This window comes from Argopecten irradians, chromosome 7 (assembly GCF_041381155.1).
Source record: "Argopecten irradians isolate NY chromosome 7, Ai_NY, whole genome shotgun sequence".
Lineage (NCBI taxonomy): Eukaryota > Metazoa > Mollusca > Bivalvia > Pectinida > Pectinidae > Argopecten > Argopecten irradians.
The window spans coordinates 18,233,165-18,260,078 of record NC_091140.1 but is presented as its reverse complement, the minus strand read 5'-3'; the positions used below and the strand labels follow the sequence as shown (position 1 = coordinate 18,260,078).

General features: G+C 32.6%; 1 protein-coding gene across 1 annotated transcript in view; it reads left to right on the top strand.

The window, feature by feature from the left end:
* LOC138327754 (stromal interaction molecule homolog) overlaps positions 1 to 26,914 on the top strand; it is an 84,733-nt gene that overhangs the window by 49,835 nt on the left and 7,984 nt on the right. Inside the window, 13 exon segments of the mRNA XM_069274097.1 lie at positions 3,709 to 3,823; positions 6,700 to 6,811; positions 11,254 to 11,369; positions 11,666 to 11,780; positions 11,782 to 11,841; positions 13,155 to 13,227; positions 13,515 to 13,595; positions 14,005 to 14,160; positions 14,406 to 14,506; positions 14,994 to 15,130; positions 15,478 to 15,591; positions 17,189 to 17,245; positions 21,195 to 21,402. Of these exon segments, the coding sequence (XP_069130198.1) occupies positions 3,709 to 3,823; positions 6,700 to 6,811; positions 11,254 to 11,369; positions 11,666 to 11,780; positions 11,782 to 11,841; positions 13,155 to 13,227; positions 13,515 to 13,595; positions 14,005 to 14,160; positions 14,406 to 14,506; positions 14,994 to 15,130; positions 15,478 to 15,591; positions 17,189 to 17,245; positions 21,195 to 21,402 (1,445 nt within the window).

Sequence of the window (26,914 nt, the reverse complement as noted above, 5' to 3'; positions counted from 1 at the left end):
ATTGAAATCGAGGCCTCAAAAGGGGGAGGGGCATTTATAGGGACATGGGCGTTTATTGGGTCAAATACGGTAGCTTTCCATCTCTGGATAGCGAAGTCTACACCCATGTTGGGTAGTTGTGCTTTGGTTAAGGTGCTTGATGCATTACCTTTAGGCCTCCACCTCTGGGAATGAAAGTCTAGACCCTGTGCGGCAGCTTTACTGACCATAGTGTGGTGTTTTTTCTCCAGGTACTCCTAGCCGGCCTGCTTTCCGCCAGACAAACCTTTCTGGTCTACAAAATAGTTTCACATCAAATCAGTTCTATCATTTATCTTAAATATAATTCCCTATCTAAAATTTAATGCCATTTCACATCTTAAATATAATACTAATTTCCAATCTGAAATATCTGTGCTAAATTAAGGAAACTTTCCAATACCTAACTGAATGCAATGAATATTCATATATAGAGCTTGTCTATAGGGAAGTTTTGAACAAAAACTGTTGAAAACATTTTCCAATTTTGAACAACATTTAGTAAACAGAGTGATTTTGAAGTAAAGTGATTATATATATATATGATAAATTTAAAGAAAAATCCTTACGGACGAAATCTATAAGAAATAAAAACAATAACGACTGACTATGAGCGCTTTCGCCACATTCAAGGGAGCTCTTCAGACTGTCTGAAGAGCTCCCTTGAATGGGGCGAAAGCGCTCACTAGTCAGTCGTTATTGTTTTTATTTATATATATATATATATATATATACATATAGTAAAAGTTCCTGGCCCTGAATTGATTAAAGGAACCTCTATTTATAAAACATTTACTATTAAAACATTAGGATTTAAATGAAAAACATATACTGTAAGTAATGTTATTATCAATCACCTCTTTTATTTAACCTTTCAAATTTAATAGCTTTTCAAACTGCATGCAATTTTATTTTAAAGGAATGTAGGTTATCAACAAATGACAGTTTGTCGTTAAGTGTTTAATAGGTTTTTATTTTAAAAGAAAATTCAGAATGAGACAAGTTATTTAGAATTATATACACATAAATAAGAGAAGTTGTGGCTTCAAAGTTTTATTTTGAGATTAAAAAAAAAAATCAGCAATTATTTATAATTTTGTCTGCCTATTACAATCTTAAGAGGGTCATTTGAATGCATTCAAAAGTAGTGATTTAAACTTTGTAATGTATCAATCACAACATGGAGGATGCTTTGTTATTTTTATCTTAATATCTGTGTCAAATTCGAAAATAATATGGCAATTACTTTTATTTTTAAAATGCTTCAGCCAAAAATTCTTAAGGTTTGATGAAAACAGATGAATGTAATTTCATTTGCTCAAAACAAAATTTGATTGAACTTCTAAGCAATTCTTCATTACTATCAGGTATATAGATAATTAAAATTCTTGTTTTGTAGTTCTATCAACAAAGACGGGTGATAATAAGGCAAATACTTGGCAGTCATTTGTAAGGTGCCCAAAAAAGTATAAAAAATAAATGTCTGTCTTTCAAAACTGTTAATGTTTAAAAAACCAACAACTAATAATGAGATGTGACTGAGAGTAAATAAAAACAAGATTTCATAAAATTGTTAGGGTGAATGATATGTTTGCATTTCTATAAGATAATTGAAATCAGGTGAGAATTCTTTAGAAATAAAGAACAGAATAACTTAATGTGACAATGTGACTAGGTATACAGTATGTCTGGTCCTCAAGAGTACAGAGTACTTGTGTCAACCTTGTAGCCAATTTTTGTGCATCACCCACTTATGTCAACCTCGTAGCTAATTTTTGTGCATCACCCATGACAACGATAGATGACAGAGCTATTGTACACACACATGTGTTTTGTTGGCTCTGCTGTTGGCATGAGTCTATAGCCTGCCATTGAACCCATAATTTGATCATCAGTGCATAGTATTGTCTGATTGCTGTCTGGAATCTCCTTTGATGGTTCTGGCAGCCAATGTTGATGGATTTTTGTCAATTTAGATAACAGTTGATAATCTAATTGTTCAAACTGAGATCCAATATAAACATGCAGTATATTATAGCAATGTACTTAATGGCATAACAAAGTCTACTTTGTGGTTAAAATGAAAACCAGTTCCACCTGATATTTGCATGTTGTCTTCAAAATTTGAAATTTACATTAAAAAGTTTCTAGTGCCTGTAAACGTAACATACCAAAGAGATTTTAGTGGAACAACTGTTGCATATACTTTTAAGGGGTGGGTAGAGCTTAGAAATAGTTTCAAAATGCAAAGTTTTAATGGCAAAGTCAAATTATCTATAAAAGGCACACCATTTAAATTACAGATATGAAAATATATGAAAAAGAGACAATCATACAAAAGAGAGACAATCATATTAAAGGGAAGCAATCAAATTAAAGGGAGAGAATCATATCAAAGGGAGGTAATTATATCAAAGGGAGGTAATCATATGTAAGATACAACTCTTTTAGGAGGTCAGGCAATTACATAAAAAGGAGTCTCTTTGTAAAATAGAGACAATCAAAATAATAAAAAACAATAAATTATAATAAAGAGGCACTAAGATTACAGAGGTAGGCAATCAAATAAATATTATAGCATATTAGATTGGTAATGAAAATTGATGTAATAAACATTAAACTAAGTACAATTAATAACAAAAAGTACTCACAAGTATTATAGGTACAGGTAAATTAAACAGAGATCATCGGGAGAGTGGGAGTATAGGGATGGAAAGGTGAACATTTCTCAATCAACCTGTGCTTTTGTTTGGGGTTAGTAACGTTAAGAAGCATGCAGTAAGTCAGTTATTGGGAGAGGGCTTTTAGAAGTTGTGATAACTTGTGCCCAAACCTGTTGAAATTGTTTTTACAATAAAATACATTTAAACTCAATTATTGCATTATTTCTAGTCACTTAGGACTCATTACCCCCTCACTTTGCTGGAGTGTAATAAATCCCATATTACTTGAAAGCCATGCAGTAACCTTTAACATGTACTTTCACTGTACTGTTTATAAAGTTTGAAACATTCTGACACCTGAATACTGTACAGACAGATGACCAATCTGGACACCTGCATGTCTCATTTTCCCTTGTGTCTGTAGTAATGGATGTGCCATTATACACAGTGTTTACTCTAGACAGGATATGATCTATGTGTAAGTACTGATGTACTTACTGACCAATGGTCAGTCAGTGGTCAAATGTGTATAACAGATGCATTATGTAGCCACAAGGTCATAAAGACAGAGATTATTCATATATAGGGTCATTCAATGCTTGTAAATTTACAGTTATTTCTTCTGATTTCCATTACAATACTTGAGCTGTCCACTGGCTCAAAATTACTCTATAGAAAAATACTTCACCTCTAAAACTAAATTATAGATAGTCCTTGCTAAATGGATATCGCTCTTTATATGAGAACTACTAGTAGTGCTTAAACAATTCAAAACAACATATTCTTAAAATTTGATTTGAATCTCATTCATTGTCACAAGACAATGCAGCAGGACATTGATGTCTATCATGATATCCAATCCAACTGTTGGAGTTAAACAAATTCAAAGTTTTAAAATAGTTTGGGGAAGAAAAGCTGTAGCTATCGGCAAGGCTTGATTTATAGGGATAGTTCCAATGGTTATCACTTAGCCTGTACATGTAAGAATTATTCCCATTCTTATAATGTGTTTTGTTATCTTTTTCAGTTTATGCGAGATGAACTACAATACACAGAAGGATTTGAGAGACTGTCCATTTTCCATGGCAACGACAAACTCATCAGCACTGGAGACCTGTGGCAGGCTTGGAAAAAATCAACAGGTGTGAATACTCAGCTGATTATATTATATACTGAGAACACATTTATTTTAATATTTAAATTATTAATACTTTACCAAATATGTGTATGGTACCAGCAAATTCTGAAATGAAGAATGTGATACAAAAGGGAAGGGGACTATCATATAGCTAATATCCTAGTGGAAAGGGGAGGTAAAATTGTAGCTATGTATGACAAGTCCTTGTAATTGTGGTCAGAAGGGAAGGTATTATTGACCAGGACTTAATTAGGAGTGGGAGCTAATAGCTGGCCTAAGGTGAGGGGGTACTGACCTTGGTGGCCTATATTGGAGGAGAGAGAGAGGCCATGTAGTATGTTGCTGGCCTAACCATGACCTGGTACTACAGAGGTATAGGCAGTGATTTGTACAGTTATCTTACTCATGCTTGGGCTGCAATAAGGGCTAATTACCTTGTAATACAGCGTGTATAAATAATGAATCCAGTATGGAACATTCTCCTTTATGTAAGTCACTTTACACACTGTGAGCTGTCCATCACTGGTACCCACCACAGACTGGTATCCACCACAGACTCAGGGCCAGCCAGTACAGAAAGTCACTAATGAAAGTCACATCTCTGGTCTCCAGGGCTCAGGTTGGTACTGTACCAGCTGATTGAGTTTTTGTCAAGTTTATGTGGATCTGATTCAAGTAAATAGGTAGCAAAGGGTTTGGATTTTTTGCCCATCATCTTTATGATGGTGTGTTGCAGACTTGCAGAAATTGCCTTTTGTCTGTTGCAAATACTCCCTCCATGCATCTATAAACAATGTTTGTTAACATTTCTTAAAAAAATGCTGAAGAGATCTTCCTCAAATTTCAAATAGGTTTCTTGTGAATCTGTTGCCTTTAATGTGATAAGTATTGATAGGTTATATAAGGATGTGCCAGGTTAAAAAGTTGGAGGAAAGCCAGAGTACTCAGAGGAAAACCACTGACCTATCATGTCCTCACAACCCAGAGGTGGATTAGGCTTGTGGTAATATGTATCTGATCATCTTGGCCACTTTTCCATGTTGGTTTTGAATATGTTATCCAGACCTGGACTGCTATATTGGCAATGTTTTGGAAAACACATTCTCTACCACCTGCATTGTTTATTGTTACTATTAATCACCAAAACCGATTGGCAGTTGTAAAACTGCAAGTTGGAAAGATATTTACTTAAATGCATTTACTAATTGATTATATGAAAATATGAAAAGAAAGCTCATAGCTTTTAAATCCATCAAATCATAATAATAAAGAAATGGCCAATTACATATACATTTACATAGCTCTACATTCCAAAATGAAATTAATTTTGTATCCAGAGTTGATCATATCCATCTGTTACAGTCGTATTATATATACAAAATAAATGACATTAAAACATCATCCTTATTTCAAGGCCATAAAGTTTTGATTCGGAAATGCAAAGTGCAATATTAAAAATGTTTGATATGAAAATGACATCATCACAGACGAACTGAACTGTATCAGAAAATTGAGCTACCAGTAATAAAATTAAATTACACTTTCATTGTAAACTCTCAAAGTATTGATTTCTCCTGGATAGTGAACAAAGCCAGATAAATTGAGACTTGCAATTACAAATAAAATGTTTCTAGGCACAAAATTCCATCCCATAATAGTATCATATCTTCAGTAATAACGATGCTTCATAATATGTCATTCATGTAAATTACACAGGAAAGGATCAATCTTCACACATATATTGTCACTTCCATGTAGTGTTGTGTAAAGGATTGTGTTTCAATCTGCAAGGTGTATTATACAATAGTGACATTTATAGGAACAGAACATGTGACACTTTTCACATGTCAAATATTTAGCAATTAATTTTCATTTAAAGCAACAAACTTTACAAAAATTTTGTTATATAAGCAGTGTTTGGAATATAAAACTATTAATGACATTAATTGAGTCAGATAATTTTGGTCTATAATAATTTATAGCTAGGTACAGATGAAATTGTGTTAAAGCAGAGGTTGTCGTTAAAACCTAATAGCCTGGTGTAAAGCTAACCTTCGCAGTTACAATTTTTTTAATTTTAAGTTTTAAGGCTTAAATAAGATTTTGTCTAAATATATACCGGGGGTCTGATTCTAGGTTTCAAATAAAGTGGAGATAATTTATTAATATGGACTACCTCCAAACTGACCAGTTTTATATTTATTATATAGTTATTGATAGAGTGGTCAAGAGCATGTTCTGATTGGGATTTTACTGGACGGTTGATCTTTCTGTTGGAATTCCTTTTTTATGCCAATTTGTTTCAGGTTTCTTATTTTTCATGAAATATTTCGAAAATTTTGCAAAGCAAATCTTTGGGAATAAAGTGAAAATCATGATGCTTTTAGACAATTAGCCAAAAAACTATATATTCACTTTGAAATTATAAGAATCATTTAGTTACTTCTACCTAAAAAAATAAGCAAAAATATGCAATTGATGGCAGTCACAATCTGCCATTACCATGATCTATTATGTTAGATTTATTGCTTTCCATAGTTTAGTACCAAAAATTTGTAAGAAATAAAAAAATATCTGCTCTGAGTTTATTTTGCTTTAATACCTTCTATTAACAGCCAACAAAGATTATTTAAAGATGTTTCAGGTTTAAGGGGTGAAGAAAAGCTGGAGTACTTGGAGGAAAGCCACAGTGGCACCTTCAGACAAAAATGATAAGATATAGAGTATATTCTTATACTGATACCATATGGTGCATCTGCTGAATCAATTGACAAGTATTCTTACAATGATCTTGGAATATTACTTTGCTCCATGAAGAACTAGATATACACAAGTTCAGGAAAGAAAAATAACAAGACACGTTTTGATTGACCATTGCAGTTTACAACTGGACAACAGACGATGTCTTGCTATGGCTGGTCAAGCATGTGGAGCTGCCAGTGTATGTGGAAACATTTCGTGCCAAGGCTGTTGATGGACCCATCCTGCCAAGGTAAATATTGCCTTTGGTGTCCTTGTTAGTTTTTCTTGAATCGTGTAGAGGTTGCTGAATTGTTGTTATATGAGAAGTATAAACAAACGGTAGGTTAGAACTGTTGCAATGCTAATAAATTTGGTAAGAATAAATACACAAACACTAGAAAAAGATTTACCTGCTTTGTTCACGAATTTAAAAAAAAAATCAACAAGAGTGAAAGAAATATCATATACAACAACCACTTTTTGTGTATTTTTTCTCTTTCTATGTAACACATCATTTTACAATATGCTACCAGCCAAAGCTATTATTCTTGTTTTGTTGAAATATTTTGTGCTAATAACACCAAAAGTATCTTAGAAACATAAGCAATTCCAACAGAGTTGAACGTTAATTTGGTTTTTGTCCTTGTGCCTCTCCTAATAACATCTAAAGAAAACAAACAGTTCGCCCAATGTACATTAACTAACATTAGGGTTAATGATAGTTGAATGGAAAAGCCCTTCTACGTAATTCACCAGTAAATTGTGCTGATCAAAAATTTATAAAACGCTTTACCTTATTGGAAAATCCCCCCATGTCTGACTTTGCTGTTAAATAGTTTGTGGTGTTTCATTGCCTGTATTTAAAATATTCATCCAGCCCATGGCCAATAAAATATTTTACAGAAGAATGAATCTAGGCAATGTGGCTTGTAAGGTTATCTGAATTTTATATATGCATGAAAAGCTATAGGCTTTGTCTTCAATTCCAAATTTTAGATGAACTGACATAAAGTTCTAAAGCTTGCTCTATTTTGTGCTTTAGTGACTGTTTTGAAATGTATTAAGCACAGATGTTCAATTTCAGATAAAACATGTAAGTGATCACTGCATACTGAAGCTTACCTTAATCTTTTTGTGTGACAGTATAAAAGATCTACACTGTACAACATAAAACCAAGTAAGGAAACAAATATCTGTTGTCTGAATGGCTTGGGATTGACAGGTATTTCCAGGAACCACATCTTTGGTTCTCTTGGCTTTTGTGTTTGTGTATAATACAGAGAACAAGCAATAAGGCTGATCTACAGCACAATTGGATTATGTTTTGGCCTTCTGATCTACAGCACAATTGGATTATGTTTTGACCTGTCTGATCTTTCTGGAATAAAAATAGAAGCTAGAGATCTGGGCTTGTTCCTAGCAAGAATGACAACCTGACCAAGGTCATTTACTTGTGCCACTTCTATAACTAACTATGGAGGTTTTACAGACACAACACAATTTTAGACTCATTCATATTATATAAGTGACAGAAGTGAACTGGTGTGAAGCTGTTGGCTGTATATTGGAGTAGTATTTTGTATTGAGTTTTCTATTCAGAATCACAGACCTTTGGACGTCCCTTGATATAGAACCAGAATATGAACTACATATAAAAATGGAAACCTAATGTCATGTACAAGTAAAACCCATGTATCTGGATCTGGAATCTTATCCATGTTGTAGGATTCTAAAATATTCTTCGTAGTCTCCCTTGATAGAAATGGTTTTTTTTTATACATACTACCTAGGCTTTGGTTCTTGTAAGTACATATTGTTAGAATGACAAAGCCTGATGCTGGAAGCAGCTGACGTTTAATCCCTTGATTCCCGTCAGACCACAGTTGTATCAATGTTCCTTAACTTGAAATTCTCTTGAGAAACTTCACTGTAGAAAAGAGAAATCTGAAATAGGCATCTTTCTTTACTTTTATAATGCTTCCCTATGGACATATATACAGCGTAAAGTAATGTTGATTAAACGAAATCATCATATATGGTACGTAGGTGGTTTTGTCAGCATTCTTAATGCAACACGTCACATAGTTCACTAAACTTTGTGATATAACAAATTGGTTAGCAATATCTGGAACAGAATCGTGATCTTATATTATATCACTCGTCATATAGTCCACAAGGGATTCATGTCACCAGAAAATAATAATCCTTTACGATGTAGACTGTAATATCATCATAATTGTTAGCTTTATCATCTATTCAATTTTGCTTATAGGTCTCAGATTTAGCTTCATCATCAATATTGCTTATAGGTCTTGGATTTCACCAGAGGGAATTTTTGTTAAAGTGGTTCTAATATCAGTTTCCAACTTTTTTTTTAGAACAAATGGATATTTTTGTACTCATTAAGCATCCTATAAGCTACACAACCATTAGCTTGTAACAAATGTCACAGTTGTACATTTAGAGTGTGTTCTGTGAAAGTAAAGATCATTGTACTGGCAGAACTGTGAAATTACAACATGCTTCTAGTAAATTATTCAGATCTTAATGTACAGGAAAAGCTTTTCAAAATACATGTATGCATTAGACTCCTCAGCCTAGCTTCCCTATAGGGAAAACATTACTGAAAAACAGGAAATCAAGGAAGGTTTGAAGAATTTATGATTAAGTCTAGTTATAATGCTGGAGCGGGGTGTTAGTGTAGTCCTGTCTCCTCCCCAGCCAACACGTTCTGCCCCTATCTCACATTTTTGTTTTGATATTCAGTCAATGTCATGTATGTTTTCAGAATATCTAGTGTAGTAAAGTTTTGAACACAGGATAGCAAGAAAGATGAGATTTTCCTTCACTGTGAAATTATAAACCATTGGTGTGTTTTGTGAAAGTTGGAAAAAAAAATTGTAACTGATATGATCCGTGTCACTGATTCCTTCAGTTTTGACAATATAACATTACCTGTTGGGTATATATATATATAGTGTCCACCTAGACTGTTTATCGTGAAGGAAACAAGCTCCACCTCCAGGACATATAGTCTTCTTTATTTTTGTCTTGTCAACTTAAGACATGTTTAAAAATAGATGAATTTAAATCAGGATGCTGTAAAATAGATAGCTTTAGAATTATATAAAGTATTATGTGCTATATTTCCTTTGAATATATATACCAGAAAAAGAAACAAAGACATTTATTTTGTTTTTGTAAGTATAAATTTAAATCAGGATGTGGTAACATAAAGATAACTTAAGGATTATATAAAGAATTGTGTGCTACATATTCTGTAAACATACATGTACCAGAAAAGGAAACAAAGAATTTTATTTTGTTTTTGTAAGGATAAATTGAAATCAGGATTTGGTAACATATATAATAACCCTTAGGATCATTTAAGCATAAGTGCTACATTTCCTGTAAATATAGGTACCAGAAAAAGAAACTAAGACTTCTATCTGGATTTTGTAAGTAAACAAACACTATATTGAAATGCTATCCTGATGTATGTATATAACATACAATGTAGGTGTATATAATTAGCAAGGCATTATTAAAAAGAAGAAGAAAAAACCTCGTAAAATGTATTGTGTATTCATGCACAATGATATGTAACAGCTCAAGGGAAATTAATCTGTAGGACGCAGTGGTATGATAGAATGCTACTGAATTGGTGATATTGTATACTGTATACTGGTATCCGTCAATATATTGATTGAAGTGCTGAATTTCATCATCACATACTCACCCAGGATCTTTGACAGAAAGTTCTGATAGATATTTTCTAGAGAAGCAAGTTTTCTTCTCAAGAAGAAAATTTTTTTAGTCACAAACATTTCATGACAAAAAAAATGCCTAAAGAACATCTTAAAAATATTAATTTTGTCAAACATTCAACTGCATCATAAATCCAGTAATCAGAGATGTTAAGATGATAGAACAGCTAGGTATTAAGGGTGTGGTCGACAGGTTCTGTAGTCAGACTAATCTGTAATACCACTTATCATACTGATATAAGATAATAGTCCAGTATAACAATCAATGTACATACAGGTCACAATAACACGATTCTGGTTAGGAACCTTAACACAGACACAGATCTTACATACATGACCAATAAATCATTTTCAGTTTAAATTAAGGAAGATATTATTCATTTTCGAAATTTAATTTAACAACATTATTATTTTGCATATTTTATCATATTTTGTACAGTTTAAACACTCTCCATATTCACCTATAATGACCAAACTGTCATGAATATAAAAGGATGATGTAACCTTGAAAAACTTTTTAAAAACTAAATTATGTTTAATGAAGCATTTTGATTTATTTCATTTGTTGAATAGGAGTAAAAAAAAAATCAAATCCTTCTCAATTTTTAGCTCTCCACCTACATGAATCACAATTAATCTGTCAGAATACTTTCATACAATTTGAAGAGACAGGTATACATACTAAATGTTGGTAGACAATATTAGTCATACATCTAGATACATCAGGTCTTGAATCTCAAGTGAAATGGGGTATAACAGTACAGAGATTGAAATTTGGATATTTCTGTTTGATTTCTCAAATTCTAGATATGAGGCAATTTAAATCACAATACAGTTATTAAAAGATAATAGAAATATGAAGGACAAGGGGGAAAATCGGATTTGAGATATTTCTGGTGCTAAAAAATCATTTGTTTTATTTCAGGCTTGCTGTGACTAACAAGACGTACATGGTAGATGTTTTAGGAATAAAAAATGGCATCCACAGACAGAAAATATCTGTGAAGGCCATGGACTTGGTGCTGTTCGGACCACCAAAAGGTAAAGTCTTGTCAAGGTCATATGGTGTAGGTCATTTAAAACTGTCTTGGCATCTTGTCAAGGTCAATTGTAGAATTCTTTTGACAATGATAAGATAATGAGTTTAACACATTTTGATACTTTGGCCACATAAAAGTATCATCTTGTAAAATCAACATGATGAAGTCTTTATAATTGAACTGACTAAAGGTCAACTTACCTTCAAGGTCATAGGTAGCTCATTTATCCTCCTAACATTCATCTATTTATTATTCATTAACAGATAAATGCTACATTGTTTTGTTGTTCATTGACAGATAAACACCGATTTGTCCGAGACCTGGCCCTCATCCTGTTGCTTTTCATTGCTCTGGGAGGAGTTTGGTTTGCACTTAATCAGCACAGGCTCGGCAAGAAAAATGCCATCAAGTTCAGGAAGAGGCTGGAGGCGCTACAGAAGGCGGGAGTTGTCATTGTCAGAACTACAGGAAAAGTAAGTTACTGAGGAAACCCAGTTGTTTGGTAACATCGTACACACATGTGTAGGAAAAGGGCGTCCGGGATGAAGCCATACTTTTCACATTTTCACACCTGGGTCGTGTTAGGGAATTTGATCGGTAATGCTATTGATACGACGTATAGTTTTTTGATAATAATTTCAGATATTAATCCAAGTATTTAACTGCATTAAAACATCGTAGCAAGTATTTTTGTATCCAGAGTAAAATACGAAACTTTGACGGCTAATCATATTATACTGACTGCGTAAACAACAACATGGCGCCGAAAAGTAAAGCATGGTTTCTCCAACAGATCGTGAACTACAGGTACGTTACGTTCACAAATAAAACATATTTTGGAAACTGTAAATGTCTTAAGTAGATGTTTTTAGGTAATGATTGTATTAAGTTAGAATCCACGAGTGCAGAACGATCCGCATCAATGACGAATATCTTTGCCGATGCATGTTAAAATAATGAAGAGGCCGTAGCGAACACTAAAAAAACTTTTGTTAGTGTACAAGAACAACAAAATATCGGCGTATTTTGTTGACAAATAAGCCTCCCGAATTAAATATAAATCGAATGGTTCACATTTTCGTAGGTATTGATAAATTAAAACACCTTAGTGAATTAACTAGAATTTAATGAGAAAGTGCAAAAAATAACACGCACACAAAACAGTTTCTTTACGACGTGATTTTTCTATGCCGATTAAAATATAAACAAAAGAATAAAGTACCGATACAAAAGACATTTTTGGTGACATTTATAATTACTCCATGGCGTCAAATCGGGGCATTCCTGTAATACTGAAAAAAAATTGGTCGGGGGTGTCTTGCATTTGCAGACATCCCCTAGAAGGTCATGAGAAATGTGATTACTGAGGAACCTCCTTAAATAAAATTTGTTAGACTCAAAATCTCAATAGGAGACCCTCATTTAGCTATGTCACAGGCTCTGTGGTCTCAGGTGTTAATGATAAGTGTGCTTTAGTTTGAGGTTTGGACAAAAAACAAAAAATTTAATTGATATTTTTTTTTAATTATGTGATCTTGGATTTTATGATCATGATTTAGACTTAATAAGGTTAAATGGTATTTTGTTTGTCTAGGCAGAACTTTGCTTAAACATTTAAAATTACGTAATATTAAATTTCATCTTGGTGTCACCAAGCTTGAATATATTTGCAAAACTGATTTAGATTTATTATTTTAACATAATTATTAGTATGTCAGAATGCTAATAAACACTGTGTTATGATGTTTATTGAAGTTACATGACTAAAAACTGGGTTTGTTTTCAGGCTTTCTGCTGCTGAAGAACAACAAAGAAGTGGTATGTCAGGTGACCCCACGTATAACATCGATACTATCTCAGTAAGTCAAATAATTGTCAGGCTATGGAAAAGCAAGGGTCTGTGTAAAGTTATATAGTAATTCAACATTGCAAACAGAATTATTTGGGCCTTAATGTTTTTAACCAGGAGATCTTTATATATGGTAGTCACCTTGTCCATCCGTATTAAGTTTAAAATATAAAAGGTATAACTTTCAATTGATGATTTTTTTATGCAATTAACTCTTTCTAAGTTTCACAAGATCAGAACATTTGTAGTTTATACTACGTCTGGCATATGTACTAAATGTGTATATGTATATTGTAGGAAGATTCTGACAGTGCAAGAAGAGAACTAACAACTGATGAAAAATCTCGGCTGATACAGGCAGAAGAAGAACTTTCACAGGTCAGTTTACTATATATATATTCCAGAAATAGATATGTAAAAAAGAAGCTACTAGTAGATAATTTAATCAATTTATCTGCTCTTGGTTTTACATAGTTATCTGCTCTTGGTTTAACATAGTTATCTGCCCTTAGTTTTACATGGTTTTCTGCCCTTGGTTTTACATTGTTATCTGCTTTTGATTTTACATGGTTATCTGCCCTTGGCTTTACATATTTATCTGCCCTTAGTTTTACATGTTTATCTGCCCTTGGTTTTACATATTTATCTGCCCTTAGTTTTACATGGTTATCTGTTCTTGTTTTTACCTGGTTATCTTGCCTTGGTTTTACATATTTATCTGCCCCTAGTTTTACATAGTTATCTGCTCTTTTTTATTTTACATGGTTATCTGCCCTTGGTTTTATAGGTGAGGGCAGCACTGATACAGGCTGAGGAACGTAACAAGTGGACCCCGCCACATGAACTACAGATCTGGCTTCAACTCTCCTACGAAATGGAACATGCATACTTCTCATTGAAAAAGAAAGAAGCTTATAAAAGAGTTCAAATAGTGAAAGAAGCTGTAAGTATATTGCCACCAAATTATGTTATCAAATGTTTCCTGATATTTATGCCTTAATTCCTCTTGTATGCCAGATGCCACATTTTGAGGGTTTTTTTGCCTTCAAAAATTAAACAGGTTTTCTTCTATTGATATGATCTTTCTGATTTGATTTTGCTATGTTACAACTTTTTTGATGATAACAAATTCCCAAATAGAGAAAATGTGATATTTGAAAATAAGCTAATGTTCTTTTCTTTTCTTAGTGTGATAAAATGAAGAAGAAGCGATCAGCATTATTCGGATCTTTTCGAATCGCTACTGACCATACGATGGAGGAATCTGATCACAATATCCATGAGGCCAAGTAATATGTTATGTTACCCCTGTTACTTCTCAAAAAATGTCTAATTACCCAAATATCAAATACAAGGTCATCCATATACATTCATTAGTCCTGACTCAGTCTGACATTGACATTTTCTATATTCCAGGGATTACTATCTCTATTGTTATATCCCTGGAATATGTCATAGAAAAAGAAGGCTCTATATGCAACAATAGATATTCAGGTAGTTTGATCCTCTGGTGTACTTGAAAAGAATTGAACAATGGTACACTGTTGACGATGTTGTTATAAAGTTGGGCGTCACTGCCTCTGTAATCTTTAAAGGAAGTCAATGTAGGACTGTTATTTTCTCCTGAACTGCCTTCAGTTTTGCTATGAAATATTCCAAGGGTGGAGAATCGAGGATGGACCTTGAGGTCATGATTTTATCTTAATGATTTTTAAAGTCAAAACTCGGGTCACAGCATTATTATAGTTGCATTTTGTTTCTGATTCTTTTTTTCAGAGAGGCCTTAGAAGAAGTGAACAGAATATTTAAAGAAAAAAGACATAGATGGTTAAGAATAGAGAAGTTATGTGACCTAACAATTATCAATAATCCAGGAAAAGATGCACTTCGCCGGATAACTCAGAGGAATACAGGTAGACTTATCACTATAATCTAACCATGTTATTGAGGAAATCTACCATTAGTTGTCCCACAACAACTTTATTGGTTTAGTATAGCATCCTGTTACCAGATAGGGCCATTACAGGACATACCAGGTTGTATCACAAATCATTACTAAAATGTCAGTTCCAGCCTTGTGCTGAGAAGAACTGTCGTAAGTCTTGTGTTTTGAACCTGTAGCTATAGATCTATGTTGACTGTTATTAGATTCTGACTACTTCAGTGGAAGTTACTATAGGTTGTAATGGACAGAACACCAGATAGTCATGCATCTATGTAAAATTCTACAGGTGTAGTTACATTACTTTAAATTCCACAGGTGTAGTGGCATCCTCTAACTATAGACTTCCCCCACTACCCCCACACATTCCAGCCATGGATGTAGGAGACCTAGAACTGGACGAAGATCTACCTCCAGGGTACCCCGGCCCAGGTAAACATTGCTCTGGGAGCTATATCTATCTATGTATTCTAGCTAATCAGATACAGATCCAGATTACAATACCCTACTTCTTTATCATTGCTAATTAGATACATGTCAAAATTTATCATTGAATTCAATAATAGCCAATGGCCAAATCACTCTCAAAATCTCTATTTAATGTGTATCTTCCAATTGTTGAAATTATGTCTATCGCCAATCAGATGTGGGGATTCAAATCCCTCTCCCTTGATCTTGGCCAATCAGATACGCGCTGAAATCGCCCTCCCTCTATCATAGCCAATCAGATACATCCTGAAATCTTTCTTCCCTTTCATAGCCAAGAATATATCATACAGTGTCAAATCTTTTCTGAAGCATATATTCAATCAGATACATTTCATCTATTTGGGACTATTTCAATATGGTGTCAGGGATACTGAAAAATTGTTTTGATTAATAACGGTTTGGTTGTGGTGTCTAATATTAAAAGTTGAGAAGTTGGCTCAAGGGGAAATGAAGGAAACCAAGGTGATGGAGAATCGTCTTACACCAGACATCTGTAACATTTAAGAATTATCACTTGGGCTTTATAATTTAGTATAATACGTCTGATTAAGTATAATACATCTGATTCCCGTATTTATGAATTAGGGGGAGATAATCTAGTATAAATTAGAACTGTGTTGAGAAATCCTTATCCAAACCTGGTAACTATGTATACAATGTATATGCAGTCAGGAGTGTGTGACAGAAAAATGAAAATTATGTACATCTTGATGCTGTCTTAAGGGGAACAATCATGACTTGCAAAGTATGGAAAGTTTCAAGTATGAAAAACTAAGTACAACAGATTTTTACAATGATCAGTGTTGATATGCTTATGTCATCTTTCAAATATTTGATGTTTAATGTCTGACGATGTGAATTGACACTTTAGTAGTTATAGGCAGCATACATTATAATAGTATATAAAATATATATGGTGTGCATGGCCTAATTAATTCACCATGACTCCCAACATGCATGACACAGGGTATATCTCTGACCATGTTAGACTACCATACAAGCCTGAATATTGTATCTCCACTATGTATGACAAAGATATTGTAGTGTCTTGTCGAGAATCAGTATGTATATATAGTGTTACACAAACTATGCAAATCTTGCTATCAAATGTCACTGCACATATCCACTATTTCTCAAATTGTACTGCAAAATACACTTCTGAATCAAACCATGCAATTATTTTTTAATTTGTAAAAAAGTTAGTCTGAATAATATACAACAGGACACATAAGAATTGTTTTGGTATACATTGTATATACTGTATATACAATGGAAAAATTCAATGTTTAAATTTCTATTGAAAGAACAAAAATCCCATTATCAATAAAATATCATGATGGTCGATCCACTTAGCATTAAGCTTTATAAATTCCTCAAAATTGATTATATGTTTGGAATAAGCAGTTTACCTCTGGAATGTTATTGAATTGTGCCTCTCTTGCTCGTATAAATCTGGGGCCATCATTGTTCTATATTCCAACACATGTATAAAATGTTTGGTTGGCGCTTATTTCACTATGTAACTTTCATTTTAATGCAGCGCTATTTTATCGCTCGTCACTTGCTAACGGCCTTCCTAGACCATCAACGTTCTCAGGTAACTCAACGGAGCAGAACAAAAAACAAAATGGTGGCATGCGGTTTACTGTTTTAATTCTCTCTCCATGTATTTTTTGTATATGTGCTTTGACTTTTTGGAAGGTTACACAATTCACTGAGGTAATAACTTTGCACTGACTTCCCAGGTGTGTTTTGCTATTATGCTGTTGCTGAATGTCGACCAGATCTCCTTAGCTCACCATATCTACTGTGTAATATTTATACTAACATGCACAGTAAAATATTGTTCAGCTCATCATTCAAAAAGCTGGCAAATCTTACACTAAGGCAATATTGCTTCTTTGTTTAAAAATTTTATGAATTGCTTGCTTAGATAAGAGAGAGATTTTTTCAAATGCTTCTTCTCAAGGTAACATTTTCTATAAAAAGCCCTGCCTCTCCTAGCAATAGGTGACTGTATATCACAATTACATACTGTATTATAGACAGTTGTTATCACCATCTCCTAGCAATAGGTGACTGTATATCACAATTACATACTGTATTATAGACAGCTGTTATCACCTCTCCTAGCAATAGGTGACTGTATATCACAATTACATACTGTATTATAGACAGCTGTTATCACCTCTCCTAGCAATAGGTGACTGTATATCACAATTACATACTGTATTATAGACAGCTGTTATCACCTCTCCTAGCAATAGGTGACTGTATATCACAATTACATACTGTATTATAGACAGCTGTTATCACCTCTCCTAGCAATAGGTGACTGTATATCACAATTACATACTGTATTATAGACAGCTGTTATCACCTCTCCTAGCAATAGGTGACTGTATATCACAATTACATACTGTATTATAGACAGCTGTTATCACCTCTCCTAGCAATAGGTGACTGTGTATCACAATTACATACTGTATTATAGACAGCTCTTATCACCTCTCCTAGCAATAGGTGACTGTATATCACAATTACATACTGTATTATAGACAGCTCTTATCACCTCTCCTAGCAATAGGTGACTGTATATCACAATTACATACTGTATTATAGACAGCTGTTATCACCTCTCCTAGCAATAGGTGACTGTATATCACAATTACATACTGTATTATAGACAGCTGTTATCACCTCTCCTAGCAATAGGTGACTGTATATCACAATTACATACTGTATTATAGACAGCTGTTATCACCTCTCCTAGCAATAGGTGACTGTATATCACAATTACATACTGTATTATTATAGACAGCTGTTATCACCTCTCCTAGCAATAGGTGACTGTATATCACAATTACATACTGTATTATAGACAGCTGTTATCACCTCTCCTAGCAATAGGTGACTGTATATCACAATTACATACTGTATTATAGACAGTTGTTATCACCTCTCCTAGCAATAGGTGACTGTATATCACAATTACATACTGTATTATAGACAGCTGTTATCACCTCTCCTAGCAATAGGTGACTGTATATCACAATTACATACTGTATTATAGACAGCTGTTATCACCTCTCCTAGCAATAGGTGACTGTATATCACAATTACAATACTGTATTATAGACAGCTGTTATCACCTCTCCTAGCAATAGGTGACTGTATATCACAATTACATACTGTATTATAGACAGCTCTTATCACCTCTCCAAGCAATAGGTGACTGTATATCACAATTACATACTGTATTATAGACAGTTGTTATCACCTCTCCTAGCAATAGGTGACTGTATATCACAATTACATACTGTATTATAGACAGCTGTTATCACCTCTCCAAGCAATAGGTGACTGTATATCACAATTACATACTGTATTATAGACAGCTCTTATCACCTCTCCAAGCAATAGGTGACTGTATATCACAATTACATACTGTATTATAGACAGCTGTTATCACCTCTCCAAGCAATAGGTGACTGTATATCACAATTACATACTGTATTATAGACAGCTCTTATCACATACCTTACATAGTCAGGTTTAAAGAACTTAATACATGTACATGTATACATTTTCCATTGTTCTTGTTCACACAATACATGGCATCTGAAACCACCACATCCTTAATATTCCAGGGGTTACTATCATTATCGTTATATCCACCCCTGGACTATGACATATCAAAATGGATGGCTTTGTGTGCATCAGATAAGACAGGTAGTTTGATCTTTTGATGTACATTAAAAGAATGGAATTAGGTACCCTGTGACTTTGAAGTTGGGTGTCGCTGTCTGTGTTATCTTTAAAGGTACCATAGTCTCAGTAAGCCTGTGATTGGTCAGTTATTTCTCCAGAAATGTCTTTATATAGTCCAGGAGTGGATATTACGACATTGATAGTAACACATGAAATATTGAGGATGAAACCATAATAACAAAATAAAACGGTTAATTAAACAATAAGATATTCATGAAATAGAATTGCTTGTGATATGATTGCCTGTCTTGTATGCGTGTTGTACTCTTGTTCCTATTTCGTGATCAGCTCCTACTTGATTGTCTCCCCTTCCTCTACCTCGCCCCTTACTTTGTTGTCTTCCTAGTGCTAGTTGTGTATGTATACCTATCAAGGCCTCATCCTGATCTATATTTAAATCAACTTTCAGTCCTCCCATTGCTGTGAATCGCCTTTTTGTTGTGATTTTCTCTCTGTTTTTATGATTATTATTCCTTGACATTCAATGTTTTGTAGATTTTTGGATTATGCTTGTTTTGAATTCCTGTAGTAATGAATATGCATTTCCTCAGAATGTTTTCAGCTTTGATTATGTGTGGATAAAGTAGATTTATCACAATTTATATTCAATAATTGCATTCCACTATCATGTTTTATCATTATAATTAATTCCTGTTTTGTGGAAAGCCTTGCACCTTGTTTTGATAAAAGATGACATAATTAAGACTGCAGAATAGTTGCCAAGGATTCTGTTGTCATAACTACAAAAAGTCTAAAATGACTAATAGGCCAATTAGTTCTGCAATAATGAAAACACTTTGTGAAAATCATTTTAAACAACTGTAAATGTTAATAGGAAAAATATTTCTTTACAAACTTAATTTATTAGTTATCTTTAATGATATATAAATATTACACATTTTAATAAAATTAACTGCACTATTTCCCCCCCAATTCAGAAATAGATCATACATGAGCTAAGGGAAGTAACTCTCAGAAGTAAAATACACTATCACCACTTCATACTATTAAAGTTAATCTCCAGAAATTAAAAAAACTTGTATTGTTGTTATTAAGTATAATCATTAACATAAGTTACCTAGTAATTTACTGCATCCGATTAGATTTGTTAAAACACACTTATAGAGATGAAAATACACAGAGAAGTCATTTTCATGGAATGCAGCTCATGGTGCCATTTACAATGTATATAGAGCTCTGTAACTTGCTTTATAATATTGCTTTAGCCACTAAGCAGCCCTTTTCTGAGACGTCAATTTATCTGTTAAAGTAGAAAAAATTGTTTAACACTTGCTTATACATGTAGTTTACACATGTAAACTGCATTTAAATGTCAGTAACTCTTGCATAACATTCATATAAAATTCATTTCATTTTGATTAATGAGCACATTACACACACACAATAGCTGTATAGGAAAGCCTATACTTAATATCACTAAACAAAAAGTAAATTAATCAGGTCAACTGATCTTTTAAGATACAAATAAAAATCCTGTTATAAATATTTCTAAAAAAATTAAAAAAAACCAACAACACTCGTTTGATATTGGAAAACTATAGCATATTTCATACATTTCACATACCTGCAATAATGTCATTCAGGAGAAATCACTCGTATCTCACTGATTCTGTTGATGTAAATATTATACCCTGTATATGTAACCTACATACTTTAGATATAATCTGTTGTTGATATAGACTTGAATACCAATATTCTAATAGTTAAGAAAGAAGTTTGGAGTAAAGTGTAACTGAACCTTCATTGTGTTTCAGGTTACCCGCCAGTGCAGACTCTACGACAGCGACCTCGTGACCTTGGACAAGCGGGAATCAAACCACGCCCCACAACGCCGGTACAGGCTCCCATAACTGCACACGCCAAGTCACCTGACCGATCAGTGACCTCTAGTGAAAGGTCAGCATCTGTTCAGGAATCAGTCAGTCCAGAGGAGGATAGACCAGTGTTTTCTCTTGGTGAATCGTAAGTGATTTTCTCCTTTTGTTGGAGTGTTCTTTGTTTTTTCTTCAAATGTATGTTCAGCTCAAAAGTGCACTTGTAGTGTAAAAAATTGTTCACAAATTGATATGATATTCCGTGATCTTTAGTACAGAATTATCTGTCGTTTTGAGCAGTGATATGAATTGGTATGTTAATGCTTGTGTTTTTGTCTGACATTACTACAACACAAAATAATAACATATTACAGCTCTCAAAGGTAGATAATCTGATTTTTGTGCTACGTAAACTAAAAATAACCCTGTTTCAATTCTTGCAAAAACATTTTTACAAACATTATTAAATGAACATGTATTACGTAAGTAAATTAATCATTATGTACGATATGCTGCATGTCAACTACTATCATTGTGATAGGATTTCTGTCGTAATCTTGTCCCTAGTGTTTTATTATGATGTTGATTTTTCCAGTTCTAACGTACCAATATCTCAAAAACCGTCAAAAATACGACAGATTAAAAAAAGGATAATGCGTAGTGATACGCACTAGATGTAAGTTTGTGGCGTGCTGTGGCTCGGATATGTAGCATCACAATAATATGCATGTACTACAGCAATGTGACCTTTAACCTCCAGTACACGACACAGGTCTGCTATTCTACAGTTTATGTGTTTGTGATATAACAAAAATTATGCTGGAAGCACAATATTTTGTTTCCAATTACATTATACTTTTGTTTGTATTTAGGCAATATATATAAGTTTAGATGCAAAATATATAAAACTTTTTATTTAACTTATGTAGTATGCCTACCGTATATCATTTTTCCTATGTAGTGCCTTCAAAAACAGTTTAGTTTGTGTTAGTTATATGTACATTATAGTTAGAAGTATATACTGCATGGTGGATATGACATAGATATCTTATTTCAGTTATTATTGTAAATGCATTAGGACAGAATTTGTGAAATGATAAGATGGTACAGTATTTGTTTGATCTTGTGTGTCTCACAGTTAAATCCTGGTAAGATAATACTTGACTCATGATTTCACAGAAGGATATAATTTATATCTTGTGTCTCACAATAAGATCAGTTGTGTCTCACAGTGAGGATAGTGGTGTTTTACAGTAAGATTCTTTATACATATATCTCACATTAAGATATCTTGTGTTTCACAGTAAGATTCTTTATACATATATCTCACATTAAAATATCTTGTGTTTCACAGTAAGATTCTTTATACATGTATCTCACACAAAGATATCTTGTGTTTCACAGTAAGATTCTTTATACATGTATCTCACACAAAGATATCTTGTGTTTCACAGTAAGATTCTTTATACATATATCTCACATTAAGATATCTTGTGTTTCACAGTAAGATTCTTTATACATATATCTCACATTAAGATATCTTGTGTTTCACAGTAAGATTCTTTATACATGTATCTCACATTAAGATATCTTGTGTTTCACAGTAAGATTCTTTATACATATATCTCACATTAAGATATCTTGTGTTTCACAGTAAGATTCTTTATACATATATCTCACATTAAAGATATCTTGTGTTTCACAGTAAGATTCTTTATACATGTATCTCACACAAAGATATCTTGTGTTTCACAGTAAGATTCTTTATACATGTATCTCACACAAAGATATCTTGTGTTTCACAGTAAGATTCTTTATACATGTATCTCACATTAAGATATCTTGTGTTTCACAGTAAGATTCTTTATACATGTATCTCACATTAAGATATCTTGTGTTTCACAGTAAGATTCTTTATACATTTATCTCACATTAAGATATCTTGTGTTTCACAGTAAGATTCCTTATACATGTATCTCACATTAAGATATCTTGTGTGTTTCACAGTAAGATTCCTTATACATGTATCTCACATTAAGATATCTTGTGTTTCACAGTAAGATTCCTTATACATATATCTCACATTAAGATATATGTGTTTCACAGTAAGATTCTTTATACATGTATCTCACATTAAGATATCTTGTGTTTCACAGTAAGATTCCTTATACATGTATCTCACATTAAGATATCTTGTGTTTCACAGTAAGATTCCTTATACATGTATCTCACATTAAGATATATTGTGTTTCACAGTAAGATTCCTTATACATATATCTCACATTAAGATATCTTGTGTTTCACAGTAAGATTCTTTATACATGTATCTCACATTAAGATATCTTGTGTTTCACAGTAAGATTCTTTATACATGTATCTCACATTAAGATATCTTGTGTTTCACAGTAAGATTCCTTATACATGTATCTCACATTAAGATATCTTGTGTTTCACAGTAAGATTCCTTATACATATATCTCACATTAAGATATCTTGTGTTTCACAGTAAGATTCCTTATACATGTATCTCACATTAAGATATCTTGTGTTTCACAGTAAGATTCCTTATACATATATCTCACATTAAGATATCTTGTGTTTCACAGTAAGATTCTTTATACATGTATCTCACATTAAGATATCTTGTGTTTCACAGTAAGATTCCTTATACATGTATCTCACATTAAGATATCTTGTGTTTCACAGTAAGATTCCTTATACATGTATCTCACATTAAGATATCTTGTGTTTCACAGTAAGATTCCTTATACATGTATCTCACATTAAGATATCTTGTGTTTCACAGTAAGATTCTTTATACATGTATCTCACATTAAGATATCTTGTGTTTCACAGTAAGATTCCTTATACATGTATCTCACATTAAGATATCTTGTGTTTCACAGTAAGATTCTTTATACATGTATCTCACATTAAGATATCTTGTGTTTCACAGTAAGATTCTTTATATACATGTATCTCACATTAAGATATCTTGTGTTTCACAGTAAGATTCTTTATACATGTATCTCACATAAAGATATCTTGTGTTTCACAGTAAGATTCTTTATACATGTATCTCACATTAAGATATCTTGTGTTTCACAGTAAGATTCCTTATACATGTATCTCACATTAAGATATCTTGTGTTTCACAGTAAGATTCTTTATACATGTATCTCGCATTAAGATATCTTGTGTTTCACAGTAAGATTCCTTATACATGTATCTCACATTAAGATATCTTGTGTTTCACAGTAAGATTCTTTATACATGTATCTCACATTAAGATATCTTGTGTTTCACAGTAAGATTCTTTATACATGTATCTCGCATAAAGATATCTTGTGTTTCACAGTAAGATTCTTTATTACATGTATCTCACATTAAGATATCTTGTGTTTCACAGTAAGATTCTTTATACATATATCTCACATTAAGATATCTTGTGTTTCACAGTAAGATTCCTTATACATGTATCTCACATTAAGATATCTTGTGTTTCACAGTAAGATTCTTTATACATGTATCTCACATTAAGATATCTTGTGTTTCACAGTAAGATTCCTTATACATGTATCTCACATTAAGATATCTTGTGTTTCACAGTAAGATTCTTTATACATGTATCTCACATTAAGATATCTTGTGTTTCACAGTAAGATTCTTTATACATGTATCTCACATTAAGATATCTTGTGTTTCACAGTAAGATTCCTTATACATGTATCTCACATTAAGATATCTTGTGTTTCACAGTAAGATTCTTTATACATATATCTCACATTAAGATATATTGTGTTTCACAGTAAGATTCTTTATACATATATCTCACATTAAGATATCTTGTGTTTCACAGTAAGATTCTTTATACATGTATCTCACATTAAGATATCTTGTGTTTCACAGTAAGATTCTTTATACATATATCTCACATTAAGATATCTTGTGTTTCACAGTAAGATTCCTTATACATATATCTCACATTAAGATATCTTGTGTTTCACAGTAAGAATCTTTATACATGTATCTCACATTAAGATATATTGTGTTTCACAGTAAGTAAGATTCCTTATATCCTTATATATCTCACATTAAGATATATCTTGTGTTTCACAGTAAGAGTTCTTTATACATGTATCTCACATTAAGATATATTGTGTTTCACAGTAAGATTCCTTATACATATATCTCACATTAAGATATATTGTGTTTCACAGTAAGAGTCTTTATACATGTATCTCACATTAGATATTTGTTTTCACAGTAAGATTCTTTATACATATCTCACATTAAGATATATTGTGTTTCACAGTAAGATTCCTTATACATATATCTCACATTAAGATATATTGTGTTTCACAGTAAGATTCTTTACACATGTATCTCACATTAAGATATCTTGTGTTTCACAGTAAGACTTTTATACATGTATCTCACATAAAGATATCTTGTGTTTCACAGTAAGATTCTATATACATATATCTCAAATTAAGATATCTTATGTTTCACAGTAAGATTCCTTATACAGGTATCTCACATTAAGATATATCGTGTTTCACAGTAAAATTCCTTATACATGTATCTCACATTAAGATATTTTGTACGTGTTTCACAGTAAGATGTCTTAAAAGAATATAGGACCAATTGTGTTTCACATTTAGATTGTTTTCAGTATCATAAAAACATTATAATTTTCGCACTAGTGTGATTTGGTGTTACATTTTAGATCTGAAAATGCTGAAAAAATCTACTATCAGTATATTTTGCACATCAAAATGTTTTGGGAAAAAACAATGTCAATTGGAGTCCACAATTTCAAATTTTATTTCAGCAGAAAAAGCGTTCAAATTACACATTTTTTGACAATAGTAAAATTTTAGTATTTCAGTAATATTATAGTGAGAAAATAGATGTCAGGACAATATTTAAACCTTTCTAGTTAAGAATCAAAACAGGATGGCACGTACAGTAAACCATCATATATGTGGACATTTTAGTATGACAGTTACAGTAACTCACATATGTGGACATTTTAGTATGACAGTTACAGTAACCCATCATATATGTGGACATTTTAGTATGACAGTTACAGTAACCCATCATCATGTGTGTGGACATTTTAGTATGACAGTTACAGTAACCCATCATATATGTGGACATTTTAGTATGACAGTTACAGTAACCCATCATATATGTGGACATTTTAGTATGACAGTTACAGTAACCCATCATATATGTGGACATTTTAGTATGACAGTTACAGTAACCCATCATATATGTGGACATTTTAGTATGACAGTTACAGTAACCCATCATATATGTGGACATTTTAGTATGACAGTTACAGTAACCCATCATATATGTGGACATTTTAGTATGACAGTTACAGTAACCCATCATATATGTGGACATTTTAGTATTACAGTTACAGTAACCCATCATATATGTGGACATTTTAGTATGACAGTTACAGTAACCCATCATATATGTGGACATTTTAGTATGACAGTTACAGTAACCCATCATATATGTGGACATTTTAGTATGACAGTTACAGTAACCCATCATATATGTGGACATTTTAGTATGACAGTTACAGTAACCCATCATATATGTGGACATTTTAGTATGACAGTTACAGTAACCCATCATATATG